The sequence below is a fragment of the Phaeoacremonium minimum genome (genome assembly GCF_000392275.1).
Source record: "Phaeoacremonium minimum UCRPA7 unplaced genomic scaffold PA7_03_scaffold_496, whole genome shotgun sequence".
NCBI lineage: Eukaryota > Fungi > Ascomycota > Sordariomycetes > Togniniales > Togniniaceae > Phaeoacremonium > Phaeoacremonium minimum.
In genome coordinates, this window is record NW_006921398.1 from 737,219 (window position 1) to 755,489 (window position 18,271).

The window sequence follows — 18,271 nt, forward strand, 5'->3', positions numbered from 1 at the left end:
GAAGTGTCGGGGTTTGGTGCAGGAACAAGTGTTTCCGATGCAGCGTCGAGCTACCTTATCAGGCTAGCCGCTATCAGTTGCCGGTATGCCCTAGTGGGTATAGCCGAGGCGGCCCCGAACAGCCACCCGAATGGTCTTACTCAGTTGGAACCTACATGCACCGGCACATCAATATACTGGATAAAGACATTGGATATCGTTCCATGACGGAATAACGATGTATGCAACTCATCCGAACTTGGATGCCAGCCTGGCTACTGGAGCAAGGTGAGCAAGGACCATCAAACCGGACACCACGGTGAGGGACAAGCCACTGGCATACAAGCCACTGGCCGTCTAGCCACGATGCAACTGGTATGGGCAAGAGGGCCTTGAAGAAAGCCAGGGACCTGCGGCAGCACCCTTCAGAGAGGATGCCTTCCCAGTCCAAGGTGAATGACAAGCGGGCCAGATGTTCTTCAAGCCTTCCAACAAGCACATCCAGCTTCGGACAGTCTCTTCACTTCTATGGAGGAGCGATCACAGGAAGACTCCTGAGGCCTGACAGAGGCTCAGGATGGTTGATCCTGTGCAATGAATCCTCTACTTCAAATGAGGTTTGCGCTGTGCCAATGTCGGACTGATGGGGGACGCACGAATTGGTCCTCGTCAGCCCCGGTCGACCCCCCCCTACCCCCTTGGTGCACTAACCCACCGGCAGTGGAAAGGAACCCACTGGACAAGCCCCCACTGTTTGGGTCATCGCTCTCTCTGAGCAAAGAGCTTCAAAATTCGCCTTTGACACGAGCAGAACGCGCGCATTGCTGACTGGATTCGGGTGACGCGTTACTTCTGCCACGCTTGGACAAACAGCTCGCGTCTAGAGGAGGACCCATGCATGGCGTCCGCTGTTCAGCATGTTGCTAATGGCTTTTGATGAGGAACGTCTAGGTCTGATGCAGTGGGCAAAAAATTTCGGGGTGTACGCCGGTGAACAATCCAGTAACACTCGCTACTGCTGCAGCCAGCCTCACCTTTGCACTGCCAACTTATCTCATTCGCAGAGATTCTATTGACATCTGCACAGCATTAGGGCTTTCTAACCCGTTCTGAAATATGGTCTGTTGATGCATTTTGCTCGGGGGTGCCGCCCACAGACTGCTATCCGTCTCCTTTTCTCCCTCCGCCGCCGCCGCCTGGGTTCGGCTTCCATATCCTGATTTTGCGGGGTCTCTCATCACGAAGCTGCAAAATACAACAACGCGGACCTAGACACTAAAATGGGCAACACTCAGAGCTTCGAGTATTACCTTCTGTCGAAGTTTTCGTCTTTATTTGCTAATTTACCGTTTTTTAGATACGGCGAGGAGATTTGGGCATGTAATACGCTGAAAACAGACAAGGACAGAAAGAAACGGAGACGGGATAGACAAAAACAGGAAGAGAAGCGGAGAGAAGAGGAAGAGAAGCAGAAAAAACAGGACGAGCGTGAGCGCAAGTGATGGAGCAGTCCATTTCGACGAGGTTTCATCATTTGCACCTCCCTTTTCCTGGCAACGGTCCCCGAAGACGACACCGAAACACGTCTCGCGTCTCTTTGCGTTGGAGCACGATCGACACGGCATAGACACGGGTATGGTATACTTGCAGCATGGCGAACGGTTTGGGTCAGGTATCATTGTTCCGGCTACACAGGTTTGTAGCAAGTCAAGGATGCTTGCTATCTGAAGAGTCAGTTGCATAAAATCTTTCTATTAGAGCACATCACCCTTTCATACACGAACGAGCCATGTCCCGATGCTATTGTATCCCCGAGCAACATCCATCACAAAAGAGCAGCCCTCTATCTCTCTGGATCCCGAGGTCATTTTTGGTGTCCTTTCCGAGGATTATGCCTTTGTCTGAGCCCACTGCTATCCATCATATCACACGAACCGAAGATGATGCGGGTCGTCTCTTCGTAACGATCGACTAGCGAAGCTTTTGACACGAGGTCGCCGTCCCAACTCGGCCTTCGCTTGTCGCCACAAAATATCTCCTTCATTGTTGATCACCTAGGCATAGCATCCTCTGCTGGTCCTATGAGGCCGTTTCAGACATATGTGGTCGTAGTGGATGTACCCCATAATCTTTCTAGTGTGATTCTAATGTGCTAATTGTTGGCTTGTTGGTGGTCTATGCATGTTTCTCGAGGATAGTACCCCTAATCCGTCGAGATGAAGATCTCGGAGTATTTCCATGCAGTCACGAAATCGTCCTTGGAGTTTGGGCTTCCAACGACTACCATATCTGCCATTGTTCATGCCTGTGCTACTGATGGCACTCATTGACTCTCCAAAACCTCGTCTGACGATGCAGTGTAAAGACTAAACTTTGACCGGGCATCTGTAAATAGTTTCGAGCTAAGGAGCTGGCTTTAACCAATCACTTCATATATCAACAATCCCCACAGACTTCAACCATATATAATGAACTACCTAATGCGTTTAGCTAGGTAGCTCCTAAGATCTTGTAGGTGGTCAGCTAAGCTTCAGGAGAGTCCTGTACACCTTGTGTAAATGAGGGTATCTTTTAACATGAGGCTTGTAACATCAGATTAACACTCTGTATATCATTACTTGATATGTTTGAAAGACTCGCTGTTGCATCTCTCACTTCTTGCATCGATAAACGTTGGCTGTTTTTTATTGTGTGACGTCGAAGTCCTAGGCCCATACTCAGGGGATGGCCACAGATCTCCGTCTCCCCCACATATCAGGTTAGCGTATCTCTTGTCGCTTAAGTAACTCAACCTTCACCACCTAAATAGTTATCACGCACGTTCCCATGAACTTCGACTCCAGGAGAATAGGCATGATGGACCCCAAACCATTAAAAAAAACCAGCGGAATTTGACTGAGCGTGTCAAATCATGTCAGAGGAGCTCATCGACGAAGTTGAGGTTATCAACTCTATATACGGCGATGGGAGTCTTGTACGGACCTCTGAAGAGACAGGTGACTACATTCTCAGTCTCCCAGATGAAGGCGTCTCTCTCCGTCTTCAATTCCCCAGGGAGTACCCTGCCGTTCCTCCAGCTGTTGTCGGCACTAATAGCTCCGGCGAGCATGGCAGACGCGGTCAAGCGGCCCGCGATCTTTCTCTCTTTCGAGATGCATTAGGCAATGTCTACCAGCCCGGCGAGGTCTGTCTTTTCGATGCCGTTGAAGAATTTAAGAGGCTTTTGGAGGAGAATGCACCCGCGGAAGACATTCAGGGGTCAGTCGATACTCCTGAAGGAGACGAGAGCGGAAGAGAGAGCATTCATGTTTCGCATTTTACAGGAGACAGTCTTGGTCCGGAGCCACCATGGACTCTCTCGGATCCCATCATCGAGATGAAATCGACGTTTATTGCACGCAGTGCTCGTGTCACATCTCCCACCCAGGCTGCGCAATATGTTCAGCACTTATTGGCCTCGGACAAGCGTGTGAGATCGGCCACACATAACATTACCGCGTGGCGGATTAAGGGACCAAATAATACGTCCTTTCAAGACTGCGATGACGATGGCGAGACGGCTGCCGGTGGCCGCATCTTACACTTGATGCAACTGATGGACCTATGGGATGTTATGGTAATCGTAACGAGATGGTATGGTGGTCAGAAACTCGGGCCACGTCGGTTCGCAGTAATAAATAATGTCGCCAGAGACGCTTTCATCAAAGCAGGGCTGGTGGAGGAGGGCGCAAAGAAGAAGGGTCATGGAAAATGACCAGGGATCCACGTAACGTGCGAGCGACACTTCGGCATCGGCTCCTTCTCGGGCACTCATTTTTCTTACGGCAGTCACGAGCGAGGACGTTTTACACAATCTTGAGATTATCAACTCCGCTTAATTTCTTTGTGCTCGTTTCAACCAGACAGTGCATGTCTCGGTCGACAGCAACTCGAGCAATCCTAATTACACAGGATCGCCAGAACTTTTGTGCAGATAACTGCCCTCATTCCAAACAGGAAATGCCAAATCAAATAGCCACCGTCCTGAGTCTATGCCATCCGGTACATACAGAGAAGAGAGTTCTTTATGGGTGGTCCAAACCGCCACCACACCTGAGCCCATTGGATATATAACAATGCCAGAATAACCAGGGAGGAGTCGGAAAGAAAGTGAAGTGAAGGGAAGGAGACAAGCTTCTCTCAGTTGTTGGGTCATGCCTCCTTAGCAAGCAGAGGCTTAAGGATTTCGAGGGCCTGGTTTGCCTTCTCGGAAGATAGGATGACGGCTCCAGCACGTGCTGTGGACAAATAGGACAGCTCCGCGCTTTCCATCTCTCGCATCTCCTGCACAAGCTTGCCAGCCACTCCGGACACTATACCGGTCGCTTCAAACGGCAGGTTGACAAGATCAAGGAAGATCGGGACAAGATCAGCATCCGTATCCCCTATAAGCGAATCACCGAACATGTTGAGCAATGTCTTGTCGACCAGCAGCGAGGGAGGGTCATCCTCTGTCAAAGTAATAGATAGGAACCTTGGCTGGGATACCAGAGCTGCGACTAGACACGTATAGAGCCGCGTATCAATCTTGTCGAACCAGCTAATTCGATTGCCATTTCCTGTATTGGCCCTACTCAAGTGTGGTCGATGCGAATACCCACTCGAATTCTGAGGCTCCTCCCTACCCGAGCAGTGGATCAGATGGATGTCGTCGTCGATGTAAGGGGTGACGCTTCTTTTTCTGAGCAGGTCGAACACTCTCTTTTGCAATTCTGCAACATTCGACGGCGGAGGCGTTGAGGGCGGTTCGCTCGCCTGGCTTGGGCCTCTTGAATGTGACAGGGCACCGGGAGCTACATACGAACTTCCCTCTGAACATTCAAAACCTCTGGCAAGTAATGCCGCAACCACGCTCTGGCGATCCTTGGTTGGGACGAGTATGAAGTCGGAGTAGTAAGTGGTAATGAAGAAGATAGGGACGCCGGCGAGTGCTAGGGGAGACGTCAAATCCACGACTCGTGACCCGGCGTCAACACCGGCGCTGAAAACACACAGAACCACGTACGAGTCCTTCGAAACGGAAACGGACTTGGCCAAGTCTCGAGATAGTGATTTGATGACAGGGTCGAAAATGCTCTTCGCCCACGAATCAGAACACACTATTGAGACCTCGATAGGTGTAATACTGATGTTAAGAAAGCCATGCTTCTGCTCAAGAGTCAGGCTTTCGAGCTCAGCTTCTGGGGAGCTTGTACCTTGACTTGGAGGCAGAAGAACACGGAGTAAAGGTTGGAGGAACACCGAATACAGGTTGAGGGGTATGTGTATGAGACTGAGAGTTTCATTCTATTCGCCAAATGTCAGTAAGAAGCGGGCTGCATGGGTAGGCGCATCACAAGCACGGCAGCTCTCCGTTCAGTAGCCCATTCGTTCGCCGAGTGACGGAGGCAGGGGGCATGACCCCGCAACATGCTGCAACTCAAGACGCAGGCCCGGGTCCGACTGTACGGCACTGAGCGGAGCACCAAACAGATAGATGCGCCTCTGAAGACAATTGCTGGAACCTACCAAAAATTTTATTTCGGCTGTCATGTTGGCTATCTATGAGCTACTTAGGAGAGGTATGCTCCTCAAAAGCTACCGTCAGCCCTTGCACCCACAGACACGGCGAGTATAACAGTCGCTGTAGCTAGGAGTAAGACAGCTGCAGCGTCTCAGTAAGGAGCGGTCGGATAAGAGTGTGCTCAGTCGCTTGCTGCAGGACCCCGCGATTGGCTCGGAAATAGGGCTGGCCGCTTGGCTGCTAAGATCTTGCTGGTCAATTGCTTGCCCAAGACCATGGGATTTAAATGCCGAGAAATAGTAGATTTCGAGGTGGAAGGAGAGAAGAATGTTCGTGATCGGGATGTGGAGTTGAGTTCTCTGAAAGAGAAGAGAGTTCAAGTTGACGGGAAGGATAGCAGGACGTGTTAGGATAGCCTTTGCTTTTTCTTTGGTTATTATCGGTCAGCGCCGCGGCGGCAACAAAGCAGTGGTCCACGAGAGTCTTGTATGAAGCAGGTCGACAAGCATCAAGGAGACATGGCCGGACGATGTGGAGGTGTTAGTTGAACGGTATGTCAACCCGTTCCATGAAGCCCTCGGTGCTTCATCCGGTTTTCTGATCTTGCAATAGCGTAGCGTAGTGTAGTGTAGTGTTCGGCTCGTCCAGACTGCAGGCAAGGCTCGAGGGGGAATGCGATGCAGGCAAGCAGGCAAGCAAACACAATCCTGCACGACACCAGAAAGAGGACCCCGTCAGCAGCAATGTGCAAACGGAATTGGTCTCGAGGCCACAGCACTTCTTATCGACTCGACAAGGCACGAAGTGAGGGATGAGGTAGAATTGACCGACAACGGCACCAGCAGGGACGGCGGTAGCGCAGAGTAATATAACAAGCTCCCTCACAGACACAGACTTGGACACACACACACACACACACACTACCTCATTAGCTAGCTACCTACCTAACTACCTACCTCACAGCGGCCTTACCTTTCCTAGGTAGCCTCGTTAAGTACTGGACGGCCGGCCGAGCGAACAGTGGTGTTTGCCGCCAAGAAGGCAACCAAAACGGAGAGCCGAGCTAAGATTGTTTTCGGCCTTACTTGCAGCAAGTCCTTGCAGGTGGTGCCGGTGGTGCAGGTGGTGGGGACGAAAAAACGTGGGGGGCTTTTAGCGGGCTGCTACTGGCCTTTCCCATGGCGTCTGCGCTGAGACTGCCGCTGAAGCCCAGCCTCTCAACCCACTGCACATTGGTGTGTCTTGCACCTAGGTGAGATGTTCACGCCTCTCTCCGAGTACGTGTCTCATCTGTTCTGGCCGTCATCACCAGCGTCCTCGGCCGTTAGGGGGAAAGAGTATTGCAGCACTACGGGCCTCACCGAGGAGGGAAACATGGTGATGGAGCCAGACAAGTCAGTCGGGAGGGAATGCATTGACAGCTGGCTGGTTTTAGGCGCGCAGCCATGCCATGGACAAGACGAGGCGTCGAGTCAAGACCAGGACGACGATGCAGGCACACATTCTGGACCGCGAGCACACTGCCTGTGTCACCCAACCTGCCGCTGGAGATGATGCACCCTTGCTCTCCTTTGCTGGTCACATAGCACGTCCAGTATCTAGTGCTCCCCTGCGCGTGCGAGTGTTCTGGGCTGCTGTTGTCATCATGATCAATCCTCATCACCAACCGTTTCCACCCCGCATCTCATCCACACATCCACACCCCCCTTTTTTGTCCCCTCTCCCCCCATTCACATCTCACCACGCTTGGCTATACACACAAGGCACCTCCTGCCTGGCCTGGGCCTGGGCTGGACGACCGATGCGTTCGGCTGCCGTGTGACGGTCGATCTGGCCGCATCCGAGCCGTCAGGCCGTCCGTAGAGAGACACATCAGCGTGCCTGGAGTGCTGTCCCTCAAGGCTCGGTGTGCGTGGCTTACTGACAACTAAGCCTGCCGTGATGCACTCCGTCTCTCACGAGAACGGAAGCCGCCGCCAAGTGCAAATGGTGACGTTAACTCTGACGGGACAGGCCTGCAGACATCCCGCATCGTCGACACCTTCCAGCCGCTCCACGGCTACCCGAGTATACCTGACATATAGAGGATCTTGTTATGCCTCGAGTTTCTATATGCTAACGGCAGGAAACTTGGTTCGCCGTGGATGACGAGCAGAAAGCCTGGTAAGTCGTAGCCGTCCAGCAGGACATCCTGACTCGTGCAACTCCCGAGCCGTACGGACTGCCCGCTGGGATGACCGTCCCGGGATCCTCAAGGGGTCTCACGGCCACCACCGACTGGTTGGAGGTGGCACTGTACTTAGTGCAGAGGGGCAAGAGGGGTCGTCAAGCCCAAGCCCAAGAGGCCCGCAACTCCGGGACGACAGCATCCACTGCTCTAATTTAAGTCAATTGAACGTATCTATCAAGCTTTATGTTTACATGTGTCACCGAAATGAGCACTCACTTCATCGCGCAGTGGTCGGAAATAGCAGAACAACCCCCAAGAAGATGACGAGAGACTCATCCCTCGGCACGGTCTGGTGACCTTCCTTCACACCTATGACGGGGATCGAGTGTATAACTGGGGGGTGGAGAATCATGGGCAGACCTTGATCAGCCGCAGAGTTTGTGGATCAAGACGGTTCTTACCACCTCGCTGAGCAACGCTGCAGCTGCGTCTCGATCTTGCGATCCTTTCTCGTTATCCGATCTGTCGTTCTGGAGAGCCGGCCAAAGCCCGAAGGGAACATGAGAACTGATATCGGATAGGTCTAGACTTGTGCCCCGCTTCAGGGCTCTTCTATTGCAGAAACAGCTGCAGGACCCGGGCCAGATTCAGGATGAGCTTCTTCTTAGCAAGCTGTATCTGGCTGTAAGCAATTTCTGGCTCCAGGGTTCAATTGGATTAGAAGGCTAGAGGAGGTAGGTATGGGGACCCTGCCAGTTCGCGGGTCCACTGCATGCATGACATCAACAGGCCTTTGAAGAGCCCAACTGGGGGCCACTAAAATAGTCATTGATACGAGTTATCAGTGTGGGCGACAATAGGGTAAGCCGAGGCGTCTTAGCCGCTGGAGGCGACGATAACCGTTGCGACACCGGGTAGCTAAATGAAGTTGATGGCAATAACAGCTTAGATCACGCCCCTTTCGGCACTGCATTCCCCCACGTCTATGGTCAGATGCCTCTGCGTTCCAGTAGCCTGGTTCTAAGATTCAAAGGGCAGAAATGATGTCATAGCAGCAGCGGCCCCTTTTTGGCCAGATTTCGGTTCATCACCACAGACGTCAAGCATCCATGTGTCCGGGTAATTTCTAAAGACAGCGGACAACTAGGGCACTAGTTCCCTATCTTGCTGGAGCCCTTGGCGTGAGATTTAAATGCCTCGACGGATGGACCGATGGGACCTCATCGCTTGATACCAACAACGACTAGATTGCGCGGGCTTTGCCGATAGTCAAAGACCGTCTCCACCCAGCAGTCGCGGACGATATCGCTCTGCTCGCGAAGATACAGCAAGCGATCCGTGACGATGAGGGACTCGACCACGCAGGCGCTGAACGCCATGAGGCTCCAGATTGCGCTCAGCTCTTTCTTCCGGGGGCGGTACTCTTGCTCGTAGCGCGCGATCTCCTCGTCCTGGATATTGCTCATCTTCTCTCTGATGACCTCGCTGTACTGCGAATAATCCGAGTGTGTCGTCAGCTTCTTGACTGCGCCCCGGACGTATGCGTTGAATGATGCATAACAGCTCTTGCCTAGGGAGCCAATGATGACGGGATTGGTGCTTGCGTTGAACGGACTCTCTTTCTCTGCCGCTTGTGATTCGGAGTCTGGGGTGTTGTGGTAGACTTTGCTGATAACTCCTCTATCGAGGAAGATCTTCTGAAGCACCGCCCGGTAGAAATGTCTTGTGAAAAAGTCATCACTTTCTTTGTCCGTCCAGTTCTGGGGTGCTTGACAAGCCATCATTCGAGCCGTAATATTGAAGCGGATGCCTCTCCCTTCGTGATTTGAGACCCGATCACTCATAGGGAAGCCCTGAGGATCGTATCGTTCGGATTCCCGCACAATTCTCCCATTGATGGCCTGCAGGCTTGGCCGCATGTATGGAAGTTTGTAAGTGGCCGGCCCCAGCTTCTCAGTCAGTAAGTTGTAGCAGCATCCTACGATTGCCACAGCTTTAATTGATGGATTCAAGATCATCGACCGGATGCCGAAGTGCGAGAGATTTCCACATGAGTGAATCGATATTGCCATCAGTCGAAGGTCCTTCTTCCGCTCTTCTGGGATGTCCTCATCCTCGATCTGGTTGAGAACACCAGTCAAGTCACCCGTTTCTAGTCGGCCAATGACATATTTAATAAAGCCTTTGCCTTCTTCCGGTCGGTAGATAGTCTTGAGCTCGCTTCGCGGTCTCAGATCTGCTGCTTGATATTGCTCTTCCGTCAGAGCCAGGGGCTTTGCCGCTCGCCTCTTGGCCTTCTCATCGAGCTCGTCGGGAGATTTCTGGCTGTCCAGATGCTGGAGCCAGGCCTTTTTGTTGCGGTTGACCTTCTCTAGCTTAGTGACCCCTGCGAGGATGTCCAGATCCTTGGCTCCGGCCGTGTTCGCTTCCTTGCTCTCAACAGCCACGACGTGTTTGTTGTAGGGAGCGCTCGCCAAGGTTCGCCCCAGGTAGTTCTGTCCACTCCCAAAGTCTATAAAGTGAGTCAATTCATCGCCGGAAACAGATGCAATGTCCTCGGCGAGACGGTCCACAAAATCTGCAAAGTTGACCACCTCATGGACCTTTTTAGGTTTCATTCCCATTGCTATATTCCGCGGTATTATGGGTAATTTTTGCTTAACCGGCGTAAAGGAGCGATTTAGAGAGTGCTTTCTTATATTCTTGACGTATTGAAGTAGACTCTCTGGAGGCTCGGGCCACGCCCGGTCTAGTGAATGATGCTCACTCAGGTCATCTCGCATGAGAAAATTCAGGAGCACCATTGGGTCGCATTCCAGCAAGAAGGACTGCCATTCTTCTGGGATGGCCCAGTAGAAGAGCCCTGGTTCATTGGTGAAGAAATCGAGAATGTGTACTCCGCCGCAGAGGATCTGGAAAACGTCTGTTGTTGATGCAAATGATAGGAGAGAGTCCACGTATTCGTCTATAGACGCGAAGTCGTCTGAGATAGGTAGAGCTTTGTCTCTGCGCATTTTGCATGCTTCTATTTAGGCTTGCGAAAGTTTGAGGCTCATATAAATGAAGCTTTCTTTGGCATGTAAAAAAGAAGATATAACCAATGGGAAGGTATAATTGCCAGGGTTAGGGTTACGTAAGACTGACCAAGGAATTTTTCGGGCCCGATGTCTCCAGTCCGATAGCTTCGTGCTTTAGTGTTACAACATCATCCAAATCATTCAGCAGCAGCTTTCTGTCGTTTGAGGCATGCGAATTTTGTTGAGGTGAAGGAGGACGTCGAATCGCAAAGATGGTGTTCATTCTGGGTGTCAACTTCCACGAGAGGAAGCTGGTCAGGGTACGCGCCATCTCCTGTCCTTTTGTCATGACTACGAGTAGCTGACATCAAAATCTACAGAAAGCCCTCGAGTCCTTCTACGCACTCGGGCCACAGACGGCCGCCAGGATTCTGGCGAAGTACACCATTCATCCGCGCGCCAAGATCGGAACACTACCTCCCAAGACGGTGACGGCACTGACGGCAGAGCTGTCGACGATGACGATCGAGAACGATGCGCGCAAGCTCGTTCAGGACAACATCAAGAGGTTACGAGACATGGGCACATACCGCGGCAGGAGACACGCCATGGGTCTGCCGGTGCGAGGACAGAAGACACGAAACCAGATCTCGACGGCACGGAAGCTCAACCAGGTCGAGCGACGTGGATGAAATGTGACAGTGATGTTGCGTGTTTCTACAACGAAGAGGGCTCACCAATGGAGTCACCAGGCGAAGCTATGGCGGTCAGAGAAGAGCAATGGCATTTACAGACATCCTTGAGACAATAGATCTCGATCTCACTTGCGGACATGGCATATAGCCGTTTACTGTGTCCTACAATACGACACAGGGTCATAAGCTTTCCGCTTATCATGTAAACTTATGTATAAACCGGACAATACAATAAGATATCTCCAACATTTATGCTCTAGAGCCATTATTTGTGGTATATATATATAACCTGGATTTCTAACCGGCCATTTCTTACTTTTGTCAGTTAGTCCGCAATCTCGTCAAACTTGAGTGGCGGGAGATCATCTTCCAATGGTGGCTCGCCCTTTGCTTGCAGCTCTAAAGCAATCGCATCGACATCTTTCCAGACTCGAAGAAGGTTTCCGCCCACTACCTTAGCAGCGTCCTCATCACTCACGCCCCGTTTCAGTAGCTCGGCCACTAAGTCTGGGTACTTGGAGACGTCGTCCAGTCCATCAGGGGTGGTAGGAATACCATCAAAGTCACTGCCGAAGCCAACATAATCGAATCCGATCAGATTGCCGATGTGGATGACGTGGTCCGCAACGTGCTCGAGCGTCGAATTGGCCGGGTAGAAATCTGGCATGCCATTCTCATTATCAGACGCAACGCAAGAGACAAAGTCGGGCGCAAAGTTGACCATGACTAGCGACTTCCGTGCCTTGACAAGGCGCAACACGCTGTCCTTCACGTTTCGAGGGTGAGGGCAGAGACTCCATGCTGAGCTGTGACTGTAGATGACGGGTGCTTTGCTGCCCTCCCATGCACCTTCTGAGCCACCGAGCACGTCGATTTGAGTCTCGTCACTCGTGTGCGACAGGTCAACAATCATGCCGATGCGGTTCATCTCCTTGATGAGCTTGCGGCCGTCCGGGCTGACGCCGCCCCAGTACGAAGGAGCTTTACGGGTCGGTCCACCCCAGATTGCCGAATCGGCGTACTTGTTGGGGCAATTGTGTGTGAGTGTGGCATATCGCACACCGAGGGCGTAGTATGAGCGCAGGTTCGTAGCCGAGTTTCCGATTTGGTGAAGACCCTCGATGCCCAGGGGTGAGATCAGCTGCCCCTTCTTGAATGCGGCAAGGGCGTCGCTGCTGTTCACCATTGGCGAGAAAGTCTCCGGGTAAGCTTCCTTGAGCCGTGTAATCACGTCAATTTGATGCAGAGTATCCTGCACGACTTGAAACTTGTTAGCCACAACTTGAGCTAGGACCATGAAATATACATACTGGGAGCATATGTCTCATCCGAGAAGTCAGTGTTGTTTTCCGGACAACCCCAATATACGCTCCAAAATGCACCTCCATTCATGCCTTGCCTAAGCCGGGGGATATCAACATGACCTGGCGCTCCACCGTCTTTAAAGACCTTGGTGAAAGACTCATTGTAGATTTGGTTATGATACGCATATCGAATCATGATAGCCAGATCATTATGACCATCTGTATCGCAAAGTCAGAACTTAAAATCCTTCGTAGAACGGTACGGTCTTTGGCAGTTTACCTATCAGCGGCGTTTCTTTAAGTATGCTAGCGACACGCTCTTCAATTGTCCGCGTCTTGGATGAACCAGGAAGCTTTCCGGCAACATGGTGATAGCACTGCCTTGGGGCATCGAAGACCAGGCTGAATAGCAAAAGACTTATGAAGAAGGCCCCAATGAAGCTGTGCTTCCTCACAGTCGACCTCTGAGGGGGTTCATCCGCTGCCTCTAAGCGTTGGAATTTCTCATCGTCGAGAAAGCCAGTTGACTGCGATTGATAAGCGGCCATCCCGGAGACGTATTTACCTCTCCAAGTCGATGGTCCCGAGTCTCGGGTAATCAAGAAACTCTAGCCAACAGAGGCTTTCTCAACTGTTTCTTGATGACGATTGATATCTTCAATTAAACTAGTTGATCAATAACCGACAGCCAGTTTTTGAAAGTGTCGTTGCAAGCCTGCAAGTGAATCACGTCTTCCCAGCTCCTACTTCGTAGCTACCTTCCTATCTTTCCTATCACAGTCAAGCGAAGCACAGTGTGCGGCGCTCGACACAGTGGGCGATGCTTAGTCAAGTGTTTGCTATCGCTGCAACTACCCGCGACGGAAAGGACAAGATCGGACTGAAACACCAATTGCACGCTCGGTCGCCGTTTCATGTTTCAAAGGAGACAAGCTGATCCTGAGGCACTAAGCAAAGGACTCAAGTGCTGCGAGTACTGCGTAATAGCTCTTCAGCGGCCAGCCACACCAAAGCTCGTGTTCGCCCTTAGCTAAGACATGTAAGTATCAGGGGGCGTAGCTGCTACCATTAGCATCATCCCCGGCTGCCTCTTCACACGCTTATTAGGCGCCCGACCAATTAGCAGCGAGGACTCGTGGCGGCCGCTGGTCTCCACGAGCTTCACCATCTGCATTTCAGCTGCAGAAAGAAACTCCTCCAGCCTTGGCTTTCAGCGTTTCGTGTCTTCGTGGTACCTATCTCATTCTTCTGTGCGCCGCACGCCTCAACACTCTTTTACGTCCCTACGCCGTCATTTGAAGATCCAAGGCCGCCGCCCGCCGATTACATCACTGGCCTGGTCGTGCGCTCGTCATTGAGGTTCTTTTGAAAGTGCATCATCCTCACGAACTACGAAGCAAGTGAACCTCGGTGCTCCGACTTCTTCCCGAGCCCTCACGACAGACACATTCCTGCATTATTTATCGAACCGATCAAACGCCAGAGAGGAGGCATCGAACGAACCCCTGCCATTCAGAACGACCCGCGACTCGCCATGCCGAGCTTCGCAGATTCTTTCTGGTCAAATGACTACGCCGCAGGTAGGAAGAGCATATGGAGCATCTTGATATTTGGGTCTTGTAGCTGATACGGCTGTTCAGGACTTGGTGTCCTGTTCGGCAAGCTCCAGCAAGGAGTGATTGAGAATCGCCAGGTTCTGACGATCGCTCGGATGCGCGCTGAGGCTGAAGAGGTCTACGGTCAGCGCTTGGCAGATATTGCCCCTGCCGTTGATAAGATACAAGGTGGTTTTGCTCGCGATGATGGAGCCAGCGTGCGGAAGGTAAGGGCCGTTGGGAGAAGCCGAATCAATCCGCAGTCCAGCTAACTCGAGTCAAGGCTTATGATGGAGTCCGCACTGAGATGGAGGATGCGGCCAGGAACCACCGAAAGATCGCGCAGAATATCCGAGACTTAGTCGTCAACCCTTTCTCACGATGGTGCGAGGCTCACGAATCGCGTATACAAGACTCTCAAGATGAGCTGCAATCGAGGATCAAGGCGCACGATCGTCAAGCCGAAACGGTCAAGAAGCTACGCAGCAACTACTTCAACAAATGTCGTCTCGTTGAAGATATCGAGGAGGAGAATAAGCTCGCGTTCCAAGATCCAGAGACCAGTCCCAAGCCGAACATCCCTGAAATAAAGGTGTCGCAGACACAAACCAAGGAGGAAGAATACGACGATGACGAGCCTTACGAGATCGGCGACGAAACGTATCAAGCAGACCAGGTTAAGAAGATACTCGCGCACATGTTGAACAACATCAAGATGCAGGAAACCAAAGTAGCCATATTGGGCACCTACTTGAATACCTCTGCGGGCTCGGACATCGTCGAATACCTTCAGCGCCACATGGGAACCACTAGCGTCAGTTATGCCGAGAGAATCGGCCAGGACCTTATTACAAACGGTTTCTTGAGGCTTGTTGGCAATGTTGGCAATACGTTTGCAAATAGCTCTAGAATGTTTTACCAGTGGCGGCCTAAGGCTTTCCAAATGTCCGGCATCCCAGAGAAGAAACAGCCCCTTGGTAGGACGTTCTCTCTCCCCGCCTCAAATGCATCAGAAGCTGGCGATTCCCCGGTCGTGGGTACGGTCACTGAATACCTGGCAAACTGGAATGTTCTAAACAACCAGCATCCAAATGAAACGCCTTCACAACGCCTGCGACGTGAGGCTAGGGAATCAGATGAGAAGTACAAACAAAGCGTGCGCAAGCTGGACGAGATGCGCAGCGAGCTTGAAGAGGCAATTTTCGTTCATCTGAAATTTCTCGAGCGTTGCGAGCTTGATCGCCTCAAGGCAATCAAAACCGTCCTTCTTGATTTCTCGGGTACTATCAGCAATGTGATCCCCAGCTTCCAGGCAACGGTTGACAACATGATGTTGTTCCAAGAGACGATTCAACCTCTAGGCGACCTGCGATACCTTCTCGAGAATTACCGGACTGGTAGTTTCGCTCCCAAGGTTGTGGTGTACGAGAACTACTACAACAGAATTGATGAGCAGACTTTCGGCGTTGACTTAGAGGCTCGTGCAAGAGCAGATAAGAAGCGTGTCCCAATCATTGTGACGACAATCTTGACCTACCTTGATCATCATTATCCTGATCTTGAAGGCGATGAGGCCAGACGAGGAGTTTGGCTTGTCGACGTGCCATTGGCTCAAACACATAAGCTAAGGGCGAAGGTAAACGATGGGAAACCGGTCCCATCTGAAGTATTCTCCGAATTCGATGTTCCTACTGTTGCAAGCTTACTCAAACTATATCTTCTCGAACTTCCTGGTAAGCTGAAGCGTTATAAAATATCACAGCCATATTTGGGTACTGAATGATTTTAGATTCCTTGGTATCTTCTCATGTCTATGAGATTATCAGAACGATATATACAACTCCGACCGCAGATACCACAGACGCGGCTCGTGTCGCGGTTCTGCAGCAGACCTTGTCGCAACTGCGTCTCACTAACATTGCAACGCTTGATGCTTGCATGAACCACTTCACCAGACTGATTGATCTTACGTCTGCAGACGAAACATATGTCAGCGCTCTCGCAACTTCTCTAGCTCCTTGCGTACTTCGACCACGGACGGAGACATCACTTACTCTGGAGGAGAAACATGCTTATCGTCTGCTTCGAGATCTCCTTGCCCATAAAGATGCTATTTTCAGTGAGCTCAAGCGTATGTCTTCATTGAACCACTCGACGTCAGTTGGATCTACTCAACGGCCGCGAGCCATAAGCACGGATGAGAGCAACAGGAAAGCGCACATGGAAGAGCGTAACAGAGCTCTGTTGGAAAAGGCCACCGGTAGCCGAAGCAGGGCTACCTCGCCCGCCCCCAGCCCAAGGGGTACCGCACATCGTAGAGACAGGAGTATCGGTGGTCCAGAGACCAGATTCCCCATCTCGACTGGCAGCCCAACTGCGAACACCGAGCGTCATAGGATGAGCATGGGTCCGATCTTGGGTGTGAAGAGACAGAGCCTGGAGGTACCTGATGCACCTTCTCAAGCACAGACGGACGGGACGAATGGCGGAGTAACAGATGCTCCCCCATCAAAGGCCGATGTGCCGACTGAATCATTCGCTGAGAAGCGGAACAGCTTAGGTAGAAGTAGTGTGCGGTTCTCCGGAGGGCGACGCCTACCTGTCAATCCCTCTGGAGCGGCTCCGGAGAACAGCCACTCGCACGGCGTGACGCTTGTGGATGCGCCAATGGACGACTAGGCTTATGTCTGAAAACGAGGAACGGCGGAGTAATGGGGACTTTGTACCACATTCAATGTATAAACAGACGCGGCTACGAGCAAATTGATGGAACTGTATCTACGGACGGGCATAAAGCGTTTTATCAGGTGAACAAGGGAGGGAGGAAAAGCGACATATATCCATGATGTGCTTGGCGGTGGAAGAGAGCTTCGCAAAGTCAGCTCGGCACTCTAATGCTTTTAGAGTAATAATTCGAATTCGATCTATGCATACGTATACAGTGATGCTACGATATTGGTCGCTGTATTTTATGATCATCGTTTCCCTTGTTGCTTGGTAGTTTTGATACATTGTCTTGGTCATGATGTCTTGCCGCCATGGTGCCATGGTGGGTTTAGCACCTGTCCTCGTTGATTGGGCAGCGTCCACCATAACCGGGGCGGCGGCCTGCCCCTGAATTTGGTCGTCCACTCAGACCTTCAAGATTGACGCCGAAGCGCTACATGATACTCGGCAAAAGTATGCGCCCCGACTTAGTTATCGGCTGAGTATGAAGATGCAGACTGCTATTTTCTCAATCGCAGATATCCACATGTCAAATTTGTGCATCTGTCTTCCGGCTAATGGCCGTGATCTGCCTGATCCTCGCCTTGCGCATCTCCTGGCGCTTGACAATGGAGGCTGCTATTGGAGGGCGTTCTCGGCGGCGCTCTTGGTCATTGACCTCTCAGCCCTTATTCTTAGAATTTGTATAAGTGGCGATGGGCCCCAAGGTCGCGAAGCGCTGCATGTTGGTTCCAGGTCTGTAGTTACCGCCTAGAGATGCGTTAGATGCAAGCGGCCTACTGCCCCGTGGCCAGACCGCAGCAGTTAGTGCTGCATTTTAGGCTCTTGAATTGATATCTATGGCTCGATTCCAGGTTTGGGCGTCCGCATGGCCAGACGTCTCTCATTTCTTCATTCTCATTCGTACTCGTTGTTCATTAGTTGGCTTAATGTATTCTCATGCTTCAAACTTGAACAAGATAGAGCCTCAGGCCGTTGAATCTAACTCTCTCGATTCGTCGTCAACAGCGAATGGGACAGCAGTCTTTTTTTGGTGGCCGTGATCCGCAATGGGCAGAGGGAAGACAAAGGATGTCCGGCAAGGTCTAGTCAAGGTGGAGGGGTGGAAACCGTATACTATGAGAGGCCCAATACTAATCACATTCATGGCCGTTTCTCTATGTTTGGCAGGAACTATCGAGTTCTTCGCCCAAAGAAGCGAACGAAACGGAGGCCTGGCCTTATCTACCTCGGCAGACGACA

At 51.6% G+C, this 18,271-nt stretch overlaps 5 protein-coding genes across 5 annotated transcripts; 2 read left to right on the plus strand and 3 right to left on the minus strand.

The window, feature by feature from the left end:
- Nucleotides 1–4,170: 4,170 nt before the first annotated feature.
- On the minus strand, nt 4,171–4,425 carry UCRPA7_6915 (hypothetical protein; the record flags this gene model as incomplete). Its single annotated transcript, XM_007919450.1, has 1 exon — nt 4,171–4,425. One exon carries the CDS (start codon nt 4,423–4,425, stop codon nt 4,171–4,173), a length of 255 nt encoding a protein of 84 aa, XP_007917641.1.
- Nucleotides 4,426–8,911: 4,486 nt separating this feature from the next.
- Nucleotides 8,912–10,309, minus strand: UCRPA7_6916 (hypothetical protein; the record flags this gene model as incomplete). Its single annotated transcript, XM_007919451.1, has 1 exon — nt 8,912–10,309. One exon carries the CDS (start codon nt 10,307–10,309, stop codon nt 8,912–8,914), a length of 1,398 nt encoding a protein of 465 aa, XP_007917642.1.
- A 671-nt stretch (nt 10,310–10,980) lies between these two features.
- Nucleotides 10,981–11,400, plus strand: UCRPA7_6917 (putative mitochondrial 37s ribosomal protein sws2 protein; the record flags this gene model as incomplete). The annotated part of the gene is made up of 2 exons (XM_007919452.1): nt 10,981–11,028; nt 11,089–11,400. 2 exons carry the CDS (start codon nt 10,981–10,983, stop codon nt 11,398–11,400), a joined length of 360 nt encoding a protein of 119 aa, XP_007917643.1.
- Nucleotides 11,401–11,728: 328 nt separating this feature from the next.
- Nucleotides 11,729–12,795, minus strand: UCRPA7_6918 (putative dipeptidase 1 protein; the record flags this gene model as incomplete). Its single annotated transcript, XM_007919453.1, has 2 exons — nt 11,729–12,663; nt 12,714–12,795. The coding sequence occupies 2 exons, from the start codon at nt 12,793–12,795 to the stop codon at nt 11,729–11,731; spliced, it is 1,017 nt and encodes a 338-aa protein (XP_007917644.1).
- A 1,446-nt stretch (nt 12,796–14,241) lies between these two features.
- Nucleotides 14,242–16,493, plus strand: UCRPA7_6919 (putative rho-gtpase-activating protein 8 protein; the record flags this gene model as incomplete). The annotated part of the gene is made up of 4 exons (XM_007919454.1): nt 14,242–14,287; nt 14,348–14,529; nt 14,586–15,938; nt 16,464–16,493. 4 exons carry the CDS (start codon nt 14,242–14,244, stop codon nt 16,491–16,493), a joined length of 1,611 nt encoding a protein of 536 aa, XP_007917645.1.
- Between the last annotated feature and the right edge of the window lie 1,778 nt (nt 16,494–18,271).